Below are 12,270 nucleotides of genomic sequence, written 5' to 3' on the forward strand. Positions count from 1 at the left end.
GTCCTTTGTCCAACTGTTCTTCTCTCTCTTGGGTTCTATCTCCACCTATCGTTTACTCCTTACCACCTCCCCTCATCCACATTCCTAGCTATAATCAGGTTTGAAGAAAGGTCTCTGGACCAGAAATGTTAACTGTAATTTCTCTCCACAGATGCTGCCAGACCTGCTGAGTTTTTCCAGCAATTTCTGTTTTTATCACTTTGGCATTCTCTTTTAAGTTGTATTTTATTTGACTTTTCTTGTTATTCAAGTTTAATATTTCTGAGCAATATCCCCTTCCACTAAATTTGAACTTATCATAGATTTTCACATGATTCAGATGGTTCGTTTAGTTTGGATTACAACCTAGTAACATATGGGTATTAATCTAATTTTATGAAGGGGTTTTAAAATTAATTAGGCCAGTCTTTCCGGAACCATAGCTTTAAAATTTGTATATGTCAGAGGAGCAGGTGGCTATAATGAGCCATGAAGTGTAAATGGAGGTTTGTTTGTACTGTGGGGTTTACAATATGTTAGAGAAAACATTAAGCCATTAACTGTCGCAGAACCGGGGATGAGCAGGTTGTTTTTAAAAGCTGATTAGATTCGATTCCCTACAGTGTGGAAACAAGTCTACACTGACCTTCCGAAGAGTAACCCATCCCGCTCTGACTAATGTACCTAACACTATTGACAATTTAGCATGGCCAATTCACCTGCCTGCACATTTTTGGAATGTGGGAGGAAACTGGAGCACGCGGAGGAAACCCACCTAAAAAGTTTTTAGGTTCAGCTCAAAGGAGAGCTTGCTGAGTTCAAATGCAGGTTTAGTTTCTCCCGTAAAGGAGGTGGTTTAGTACAGTAAAGGGAATAAGTTACCTCAGTAAAAGATTTTCGTTTGTGAAACTTTCAGACTAGTTGTTGTTTGGTTAGAACCTAATTTGGTTGTTCAAAGCTAAGCAAATCTAAGCTCTCAGTTATGCATGCATTCATGGAAAAGGTTCAAAGCCCACAGAACAGGAACTGAGAAGAAGCTATTATGTCACACTTACAGATTATACAGGGAAGGAAATTTTCTCTGGATTTTGATTAACTGTGATTTAGGGAGTACATGGGATTTTGTTTTTCCATGCGTTGTGGCATCTTTTAAACAGCTTAGTTTAAATGTAATTTATTTTTACTTCTTTTGTGTTTTTTGATAAATGAAATCTGTAGCCTTGTGGTCTTGTTTCCATGAAAGACCATGATGTCTTTAAAAAACATCAGTCGTTCTGGAATCTGACTTATCCAGTAGTAATTCCTGAAGAAGGGCTTTTGCCCGAAACGTCGATTCTCCTGTTCCCTGGATGCTGCCTGACCTGCTGTGCTTTTCCAGCAACACATTTTCAGCTCTGATCTCCAACATCTGCAGACCTCACTTTCTCCTCCTATCCAGTAGTAATATCAGCTGTAATATCAGTAGTAACAGGGTTCACCTCTTGTATCTGCTGTGTAATTAACAGTTAGTTACCTGCATTGCTTCTTACAGATAGAAGTGATGGAGGTTGCACTGGATCAATTTGGCTCACAAAATGAAAGAAAAGTTGCCATCATCGATAAAAATCGAGATCTGTACATTGCTTCAGTGCGTAGATTTGGGAAAGAACAAAAAATCATCAAAATTGGTAGGTATTATTTTCAATTGAAATTGGTCTAATCTTAAAATTGCATCTTTCTGTAGTTCCTCTCCTTTCTCCTATCATGTATTCCCAAGCTAATCTTGCTGTTAGGACTCTCCTCCTGTTCTCGCAACTATATTTCCATGAAACTATTGGCAATCAACTTCTCTTCCTCTTCTTTATTAGCTAATATAATTATCAGTTTTCTCTCTTCAGATATTGTTCTTTAAATCTGCTACCATTACTCTCTTTCTTGAAAAAAATCAAGCTTTAACCTCTCTGACTTTGCAACTTACCCACCTTCAACCTCCTGTTACTCTCCAAAGTCGATAAATGTGTTGTTACCTAAATCCATCTGCTTCTTTCATGAAAACGTTATGTCTGAATTCTTCCAGACAAGTTTCTACTCTCACTGCTGCACTGAAACATTTTTTAATCAAAGTCACAAATGGTATCTAGATTATCCTTCTAAAACTTGTCTGACATGTTTGACAAAGGGATTTTGCTCCAACACCTCTCCACCTCATCTGGTTTGGTGGTGAATTAAAGTTTAATCTGCTTGAAAGTGCTGTCCATGGCCCAGGAGAAGAATCATTGGGGCACAATGTGTAATACTTTTGTTCATTGGTTGTAAAATTACAGGAGCTCGGAAAGTCAGTGTTGGCAACCCTGTATGACCTAGCTTGTGCAGATTAACATACATACTTGAATCATCAAGATAAACATGCTAAAATTGAAATAAATACTGGTTATTGAAAAAGAAACAAACAAAGTTTTAACTAAGGTATTTTTATTTTATTTCAGGTACAATGGTGCATTCTATAGCTTGGAATGATAAGATCAATATATTATGTGGGATGCAGAATACGCATTTTGTAGTTTGGTATTATCCTAACACAATCTATGTGGACAAAGAACTACTGTCCAAAACTATTTTTGAAAAAGATGCAAGGTAGAACTATTCTCTGTTAAATTCAAAGGATAATTTTTTTCTCTGTATTTTAAACGGAAATTGCAAGTGTTATGTTAATCCATGCCAATCTTAACTCACAAATTTACCAAGAGAAATTTAAGAAGTGATATTATTTATGAAGTAATATACTTAGGAAATTTTGAGCTAAAAGTTTCTGTAATATAGAGAATTTTCTAATGTGTTTGTTTGGAATTTACATGACATTTTGCTCTCTGTTATTCAAGTATACATTGTTATGATCCTCATAGAGGTCAATAGTTTTTAAAAAGACAGTGACTGACTAGAAAAATCATGTAATGAGATTTTAAGTTTTAAGATGTTACTATAACAATCTAATAGCAACATTGACCAAACACTATTTCCTTCAGCAACTTGTGTTCTAAACTGTAGAAAAGTTTCACTATTTCACTTTTAAAATGACCAAACATTCCACTCCATGGTTACACATTTCTCTGGCACTTAAGTGAGCAATACTAAAGCTATACTCAACTCTCAAAGACATGTTTCTTTTTACCATTTTCCCCAAGGTGACCTTGGGGATCCCTCCCTCTTGCTAAAGTAGGCAAATATTCCAGCCTTATTTAAATCCTCATGCTCTTTTACATTTTGCATGGTGAACATCAAATTGATTGCCTTGATCTCTTCCTGGTCTTAGCTGTCTGTCCCTTTCTCTCTCTCTCACTGACTCACTGACTGTCGCACTCATAAGATACAGGAGCAGAAATAGGCCATTCAGATCATCAAATGTGCTCTACCATTAAATCATGGCTGATATATTTCTCAATACCATTTTCCGGCCTTCTTTCTGTAACCCCTGTTCCCCATACTAATCAAGAACTTGCCTATTTCTGTCTTAAAGATATTCAGTGACTTGGCCTCCACAGCCCCCTGGCAATGAATTCCACAAATTCACCACCCTCTGAAGAAATTCCTCCTCATCTCAGTTCTAAAGGTTTGTCCCTTCACTCTGAAGCTGTGCCCTCAGATCCTGGTCTCTTCTTCTAGTGGAAACACGCTCTCCACATCCACTCTATCCGTTCCTCTGAGTATTCTGTGGTGCTGTAAAAGCACAGCAGGTCAGGCAGCATTCGAGGAGCAGGAGAATCGACATTTCGTCTGAGCTGTGCTGATTCTCAGGATAAACCATTACCAGTTATGGTTGTGTGTGTGTCTCTCTCTCTCTCTCAAATGAGTGAACAGTAGGACTATGATGAATTTTATTCAAAGCCAAACATTCAATTGTCAATCTATGCTTTCCATCTAGTTTCAGGACTGGCCAAATGGGCAAATTATTGTAAAAATTGTCCTGCACAAAATCTCTCTTTTCCATAAGTTCTTTAATTATTTCCTCATTGGCTGCATTTGCTCCTGGTTTAGTAATGTACAACTAGTGATGATAATTTTTTTTGGCAGAAATTACCATTAAATCTATTTCAATCTGTTTATGTTTCCTTACCATGATGTAAACACCAGCCATTGACTAGTCTAGAGAGATGTATTTTACAGCTGCTATTGAGATTGTGTGTGTAAGCAAGTGTCCCTGCAAAGCATCCTTTCTCTCCCCTTATAGTTAGCCAATGATAACTTGCCTTGAGAGGTCAACAACATCTAACATCTAACTTAAGCTATTAGTTCCTAAAATTGTTACTTCATTGTTTGGATATACCCAAAAACATACAGAGACCATCACATTTCCTACCTTCAATAATTGGGCTTCACTCTGTCTATCTCTACTTGACATCTTCACCTGCATGTACATTATGTACACAAGTTCTCTTGTGGTGGCTAGTGTTTTTCTTTTATTCATTTGTGGGATGTGGGCATCACTGTCTGGCCAGCATTTATTGCCTGGTCCTAGTTGCCCTTGTGAAGGTGGTGGTGTGCTGCCTTCTTGAACCGCAGCAGTCCACCTGCTGTGGGTTGACCCACAATGCCATTAGGGAGGGAATTCCAGGATTTTGACCCACGACAGTGAAAAAATGGCGATATATTTCCAAGTCAGGATGATGACTGGCTTGGAAGGGACCTTGAAAGTGGTGGTGTTTCCACATTGCTGCCCTTGTCCTTCTAGATGGAAGTGGTCGTGAGTGTGGAACGTTCCTACCTGAGAATTTTTGGTGAATTTCTGCAGTGCCAATTAGCATTCGCTGATGGAGACTGTGGCTACTAACAATTTACACCTATCTGTCTTTCCAATTCTTTGTTTACTTCTCCAGAAGGAGATCAGCCTTCCTTACTTATTTTACCCAAAACCTTTTTATTCTTATTTATCAAGAATTTGATAAGTAATACTTTGATTTCCCCACTCTTTTTTTCTAGTATGTCATGACTGAAGTTTAATTCAATTTGACAGTTCTATCCTCCCCCCTCACCTCCATCCAAGGTCCCAAAGGAGCCTTCCACATCCATCAAATGTTCACCTGCCCTTCCACAAATGTCATTTATTGTACCCTTTGCTCCCGATGCGGTCTCCTTTACATTGGAGACGCCTTCTCGCAGAGTGCTTTAGGGAGCATCTCCGGGACACCCACATCAATCAACCCCACCGCTCCAAGGCCAAAAATTTCAACTTCCCCTCCCACTTTGCTGAGGACATGCAGCTCCTGGGCCTCCTCCACCTCCACTCCCTCACCGCCTGCCGCCTGGAGGAAGAACGCTTCATCTTCCAACTCGGAACACTTCAACCCCAGAGCATCAATGTGGACTTCACCAGTTTTCTCATTTCCCCTCCCCCCCACTTTATCCCAGTTCCAACCTGCCAGCTCAGCACCATCCTCATGACCTGTCCTACCTGCCAATCTTCCTTCCCACCTCTCTGCTCCACCATCCTCTCCAACCTATCACTTTCATCCTCACCTCCATCCACCTATTGCACTTTTAGCTACCTTCTCCCCAGCTTCACCCCCCCCCTCCCATTTATCTCTCCACCCCAAAGGCTCCTAGCCTCATTCCTGATGAAGGGTTCCTCACTGAAACATTAATTTTCCTGCTCCTTGGATGCTGTCTGACCTGCTGTGCTTTTCCAGCACCACTTTAATCTTGACTCTGATCTCCAGCAGCTGCAGTCCTCACTTTTGCCGATCTTACAGGAAACCTACCTCTCCCAATTTTGCCTGCTAATCATTCTTAATCCCTGTGGGAAAGGTATCTATCACATGTTATCCTATGGTCATTCATTATTTCGCCTAGTTTATCCTGAGAACAATACTAACCTTGATAATCAAAGAATCATGATCCTGGCACTGCACAGACTTCAGTTACTTCACCTCCAGACTTAGTAATTGGTTTGGATCCTTAAATCAGCTTGCCAGACCCCAGTCCTAAATGCCAACCTCTCTATCTAATGGATAGTAAAGTAAACATACTCACCTGTCATCTGATATGAAAATTCAAACAAATTATTGTGCCTCAAGGGTTCTCCTGATTACATTTATTTTTGCTTTCTAAAAAGGACCTCTGTCAAGCTTGGATGAGACAAGGAATCAAAGCTTTTCTCTGAGCAGCAGCAAGTTAGAAGATATTAGTTATCCAAAGAACTTGTCAATAATACAGCACAGGCGCATACTTACAGTTTCCAATTTCATACAGGTCCATATTATCTCAACCTTCAGCTTTGGATCTGCCAGTTTCCATGGTGACTCAACTATCTTGTCTGGCCTTCAGTTTTCCAGGTCTCTTTTCTCGGTGTACAATACATAATACAATTATTTATTGTAACAATAAATAATACAATAAATAATAATACAACTGATTAGATTAGATTAGATTACTTACAGTGTGGAAACAGGCCCTTTGGCTCAACAGGTCCACACCGACCCGCCGAAGCGCAACCCACCCAGACCCATTCCCCTACATTTACCTCTTCACCTAACACTACGGGCAATTTAGCATGGCCAATTCACCTGACCTGCACATTTTTGGATTGTGGGAGGAAACCGGAGCACCCGGAGGAAACCCACGCAGACACGGGGAGAATGTGCAAACTCCATACAGTCAGTCGCCTGAGGCGGGAATTGAACCCGGGTCTCTGGTGCTGTGAGGCAGCAGTGCTAACCACTGTGCCACCGTGCCGCCCCTGCTGTGTAACATTCCAAAAACCACCCTTGATCAGGTATTCTGTCATACAGGAAGAAATCAAGCATATGGAGAGCACTCATTTCAAGACTATCATGCATTTCAGCACATTGGAAGATCATTGTGATTATTAGAGATCAGCCATCTCAGCTCAAGGATAAGTCTGTAGGTGTTCCCCAGCATAGTGTCCTAGGCCCAACCATCTTCAGCTGCTTCACCAATGTCCCTCCCACCATTATAAGGTCAGAAGTTGGCTGATGATTGCATAATGTTCAGCACCATTTGTGATTCCTCAGACACTGAAGCAGTCCATGTTCTAATGGCACAAGATCTGGACAATAGCTAAGCTTTGGCTGACAAGTAGCAAGTAACATTCACGCCACACAAACCCTAACACTAACCCATCGCAGGAAATGACCATCTCCAATAAGAGACAATCTGACCATCACCCCTTGATATTCAATGGTGTTGCCATCAATGATTTTCCATTATCAACATCTTTGAGGTTACCGTTGACCAGAAACTTATCTGTACTCGCCACGTAAACACAGTGGCTACAAGAGCACGTCAGAGCCGTGAGAACTCCCCTCCAGAGTCCTCAGAGCCTGTGCACCATTTACAAAGCATAAGTCAGGAGTGTGATGGAATTCTCCCCATTTGAGAGCAGTTCCATTCAAAAAGCTTGACATCATCCAGGACAAAGCAGCCCACTTGACTGGCACCACATCCACAAACATCTACTCCATCCACCACCCTTGGTCAGAAGCAACAATATATGCTAACTACAAATGTACTGCAGAAATTCACCAAACATCCTGAGACAGCTTCTTCCAAACCAACTACGGCTTTCATCAAACAGGACAAGGTCAGCAGATATAAGACATGGGAGCAGAAATTAGGTCATGCAGCCCATCGAGTCTGATGGCTGTTAAGTTTCTCAACCCCATTCTCCCACTTTCTCCCCATAACTCTTGATCCCCTTGATACTGAAGAACCTATCTATCTCAGTCATGTATATACTCATTGACCTGGCCTCCACAACCTTCTGTGGCAATGAATCCATGAGAACACCACCATCTGCAAGTTCCCATTCAAGTTACTCACCATCTGACTTGCTTCAAGAAGGGAGCTCACTGCCACTTTCTCAAGGGCAACTAAGGACAGGCAATAAATGTTGGCCAGCCAGTGATTCCTAAGTCCCACAAGTGAATTTTTTTTAAAAAAAAATTATATTAACCACTTTTCCCTACTTCAGATATGGATATCATGTATCTTTTTTCCAGCAAAACAACCTGGCATCTGTCACAATCAATTGATCCAGCTTTTTGTCAGGTGGACTTTACAACAGTTTGCATGACCCTCAATGCTCCATTTTACCCTAAGTTAAAATCCCAAAACATAACAATATTGCCAACTTAATATTTGTATGATGTTTGTATACTAAAACACAGCATACTATAATTGCACATTACTTCTTTAAGTATTTAAATCTATAGGGGATTTGTTTTGTTTTACAGTGAATTTGGTAAAAGTCCACAGATTGTGAACTATGTGGGAAACCAGGTTACAGTCAGAAGAGCTAATGGCTCACTGATATATACAAGCATATCACCATATCCTGCTATTCTGCATGAATATGTCAGTGCCTCACGATGGGATGATGCTGTTCGCCTGTGTCGTTTTGTTAAGGTACTTTTAAAAATGTTTTGATGTAAGCTAATTTGTGAAACAGTTATTCATTGCAGGAAATAAATACTAACGTTCAGTTTATCCTAAAGTAACATTTTATTCACAGGGGGATGCTTATTGCAAATAATGTTAAAGTATAAATCGTAGTAATCAAAGTCCACTTAAAAAGCAAATGGTGTATGGAAAAAATGAATATCTTATTGTTTTTCTTCAAAATCTTTGTTAATACATAATATGTAAATCATAACTCTCAATTCTCAGTTAAAGGCACATCCACCAAAATAATATTGTTGCAGTTTATAATTAGTAAGAATATAAAAACTCCACAAAATGTCATATAGTAAAAGTAACTTCTGACTTTGACAGCTAGTGGTAGCAGATCAGCTGTCTGATACATACTGACACAAGTTTCTTTCCATTGAAATCTGACAAATGCCTAATTGGATTTTTTTTCAGTTTCCTGCCCACACCCAAATTGAAACTTACCCCCAGTGTTTATTAATGCATCTGTGTATCTATTATTGTATCTGTTCTTCTTGCAATGCAACCTGTTAATCACATCCTGATTGCATTGGACATACTTTGTCACCACTGTGTGGGATACATTGGATATATGGCTTGAACCTTCCAATCTGGTTTGGAGTCCCTGTTTCTGATGAGAAAATAAGTTACTCACTTTTCTATGGTCGAGTTTCCTAAGTGAACCTCCAGGGCACCTGAAGCAATGAATTTCAGCCCAGGAATCTACATAAACAGAGACAGCAGAGTGGATTAGCACTGAAACCATATCTCTCTTTTATAGTGCTAGCTGCCATATTCCATGGTGTAAAGGTCTTAAAATCACTGCATCGCTTACTGAGAGAGGATAAGTGTGTAAAGTAAATGGATGTGTAAGATAGCAAGTGAGGGGGGGGGGGGGGTGGTAGGCTGCCAACTGGGTGGAGGAAGCGGTTAGATTATCTAATGCATGAGTAGGTACAGGCGGCAAATGAGCAAGGACTGTAGGGTGCCAGATGGATAGAATCACATGTGGGTGAAACTTATAATTGCTAGGTGGGTGAATGGGATTGGCTATCTGAAGGGTTTGGATGGTAGATGGTAGTTAAGTGGTTAAGGGCTTGATGTGGATCAGGATGTTGTTGGGTCTATCTATGGGCTCAAATTCAAGGCAAGTCAGGAATTGAGTTGGGGGTTAATGAGGAGTTGATATTATTTCCTTGGGATGTTGAGGTGGGAAGGAATCAGGAGACAGGTGGCAGTTTGGGGTTGAGATTGAGTATCTGTTAGGTGTCAGAGGGGGATCTTTGTGGGGAGGGGGGTTGTGTTCGCTGTCGAATTGGGGGAAAAGTGCTATTTTGTTGCTGGCCAGAAGTTAAATCAGAATTTAACCCATCTTGCCCTTCATGGCTAAATATTAAGATAAGAGAGTCAGATTGCTGTGTTGTGTGGTGTGCAAAAACAACTTTCAGAAAGAAACTGTAGAATGACAAAAAATACTGCATCAGACAATAGGAGGAAATAAGAAATTAATCATTTAGAGACTGCACAGAAGCCATTACATCAGCAGGATTCAAACTGAATGTATATTTTGTATGAAAATGTATTATATTCTTTTTATCTTGTGAACTTGGATTTTAAGTTTGAGGTTTTTGGTTTTCAGTGCTTCCAAGGTCTGATCAGTTTTTGAAAAGAGAAGGGTAAAGGAAAAATAATTTGAAACAACGAGCTAAAGACAAATATTCCAAGACTTCATGTAACTTAAGTTAAATGATTTAGCAAGCCACCTGGTGTTGTGGTAATTGCTGCTCTTTATGATCTACAGCATTACAGTTAAGACAACAGAATATATATCCACACCAGCAGAAGCACAGTTTTAGTTTGGAAATCTTCAGGTTATCAAAGGGGAAAGAAATCTTGAGCTGTTTTAACAATCTCAAAGTAGCCAGGTTCAGAGAAAAGACAATGTGTTAGTCTGTCTATGTATCTTGGAAAGAGTCAAAAAAATCACATTTGGTGAAAGTACACTAAGTACAGAAAGGAAATGCTTACAGTTTCATTAGTTGAATAAGAATTTTAAAGTGAAGATGAGAGTGATGTTTCACTGAGGTTTGTCTGTAAAGGATATTAGGCGAAAGTGACGACTGCAGATGCTGGAAACCAGAGTTTAGATCAGAGTGGTGCTTGAAAAGCACAGCAGGTCAGACAGCATCTGAAGAGCAGGAAAATCGATGTTTCAGGCAAAAGCCCTTCATCAGGAATTCCCAATGAAGGGCTTTTGCCCGAAAGGTGGATTTTCCTGCTGCCTGTAAAGGATATTGCCTAGTAAAAAGGTTTAATCATTATTTTTGCTGTTACTGATAAGATCTTTCCAAATTGTCTGTTTGACCTATACTAGAGCTTATTTTCATTCACATAATAAATTTACTTTCTTTTGTTAAAAGTACATTGACAACCTCATGTAAATATGTTCAGTGACTGAACCACCACAGTAACCAAATTGCAAAACTAAAACTAATGGTTTACCAAGCTAGATTTCACTCTGGAATCTGACTTCTCCAGTATTATCACCATTGGAATCATAACAATTCATGCATTTAACAAATTATATGTCCATTAATATATTCAGTTTAAATTAGGATATTTAGTTATTAATTGAAAGACTCTGAAATTCTAAAACCATGCAAAAGTGGAAAATGGATGGATCACCAGAAAGGAATGCAAATTTAAGGGATACATTGTTGCATTGGGATTCTATCCTGAACAGTGTGTCCAATAAATTGCAAGAGATTCATCAGTTAATCTACATTTATCAAGGAGGTATACCTGGGGGAGTTCACCGTTTACTACAGGAATTCTGCTCAGTACAAATCATAAGGCCTCATCTGACCTTGCTACTCAGGTTCCACTGGGGCTCAGGACCTGAGTAAAAAGAACAGAATTTGGCTAAAGAATATTGAGCCTGCTTTGCTATTCAGTTAGATTACAACTGGATGTCTACATCAATTTAACTTTTGCATCCTATTCTCACATTTCTTCAATTCCTTTAAAAGCCCAAAAGTCTTATCAACCTTATGAATGCACTCATTAAATTACAATCTACATTCCTCTGAGAAAGAGAATCACCTTAAATTCACAATTCTCAAGAGTGAAGAAAGTTCTCCACAGCTCATATCTAACTGGAGGATTTCTCCTCCTTCAGGATCAGTAAAGCAACACAACTTTTCTTCAGTGATACCTTCAGCGATGATTAGATATCTGTGCCCTTCACCTGGGATAGCACAAAGAGGCAACCCAAAATCTATTGTTGGATCAGTGCAACAGCAGTGAAACACTATTTTTGATGGACATGCACATGATCTTATCTGTGAGATTCGAAATAGGGTCTGTAGCCTTTGCTTTTGACAGATAGAAGTAACACTGTACAGATAGAGTTGCATCATAACATTTCAGGCTCTAAAACATAAACAAAGTTAAAGATTTGTTACAGAAGAAGTAATAGTAATGAATACATTGCTTAAATGTGGAACCAAAACTTGCCTAGAAATAAAGCAAAGTGATAAATTAGAAGATAAATTTTGTCCTGGGCAACAGAAACATGGACGTGAGAACTTACATGGAGAAGGTTGGCACAGATGTATGTGATTTTTAAATATATTTTGCAAATATACAGACATGAAGAAGGAATGACAGACAGTTTTTTGTTCTACCCTAATATACTTTTATTTAAGTTGAATTTTGAAAGTAAACAAAAATGTTATGATATTTGCATCTTCTCATTTTTTTGTTATTTGGTTGAAGAATTATTCAGTGTTTGAAGCTTGAATTTATATATTCTTAATCATTTATTTTAAAATGATTTATTCATTGACAGGATGTAGGTATCACTGGAAAGGC

General features: G+C 39.1%; 1 protein-coding gene across 7 annotated transcripts in view; it reads left to right on the forward strand.

Annotated features, from left to right (window-relative positions):
• Positions 1–12,270, forward strand: part of ift80 (intraflagellar transport 80 homolog (Chlamydomonas)) — a 227,109-nt gene that overhangs the window by 192,230 nt on the left and 22,609 nt on the right. For all 7 annotated transcript variants that reach the window (XM_043702073.1, XM_043702075.1, XM_043702076.1 and 4 more), the window contains 3 exons: positions 1,511–1,646; positions 2,445–2,592; positions 8,205–8,376. In XM_043702073.1, the coding sequence (XP_043558008.1) occupies positions 1,511–1,646; positions 2,445–2,592; positions 8,205–8,376 (456 nt within the window). The remainder of the gene's footprint in view (positions 1–1,510; positions 1,647–2,444; positions 2,593–8,204; positions 8,377–12,270) is intronic.

The sequence above is a fragment of the Chiloscyllium plagiosum genome, chromosome 13 (genome assembly GCF_004010195.1).
Source record: "Chiloscyllium plagiosum isolate BGI_BamShark_2017 chromosome 13, ASM401019v2, whole genome shotgun sequence".
Taxonomy (NCBI): Eukaryota; Metazoa; Chordata; class Chondrichthyes; order Orectolobiformes; family Hemiscylliidae; genus Chiloscyllium; species Chiloscyllium plagiosum.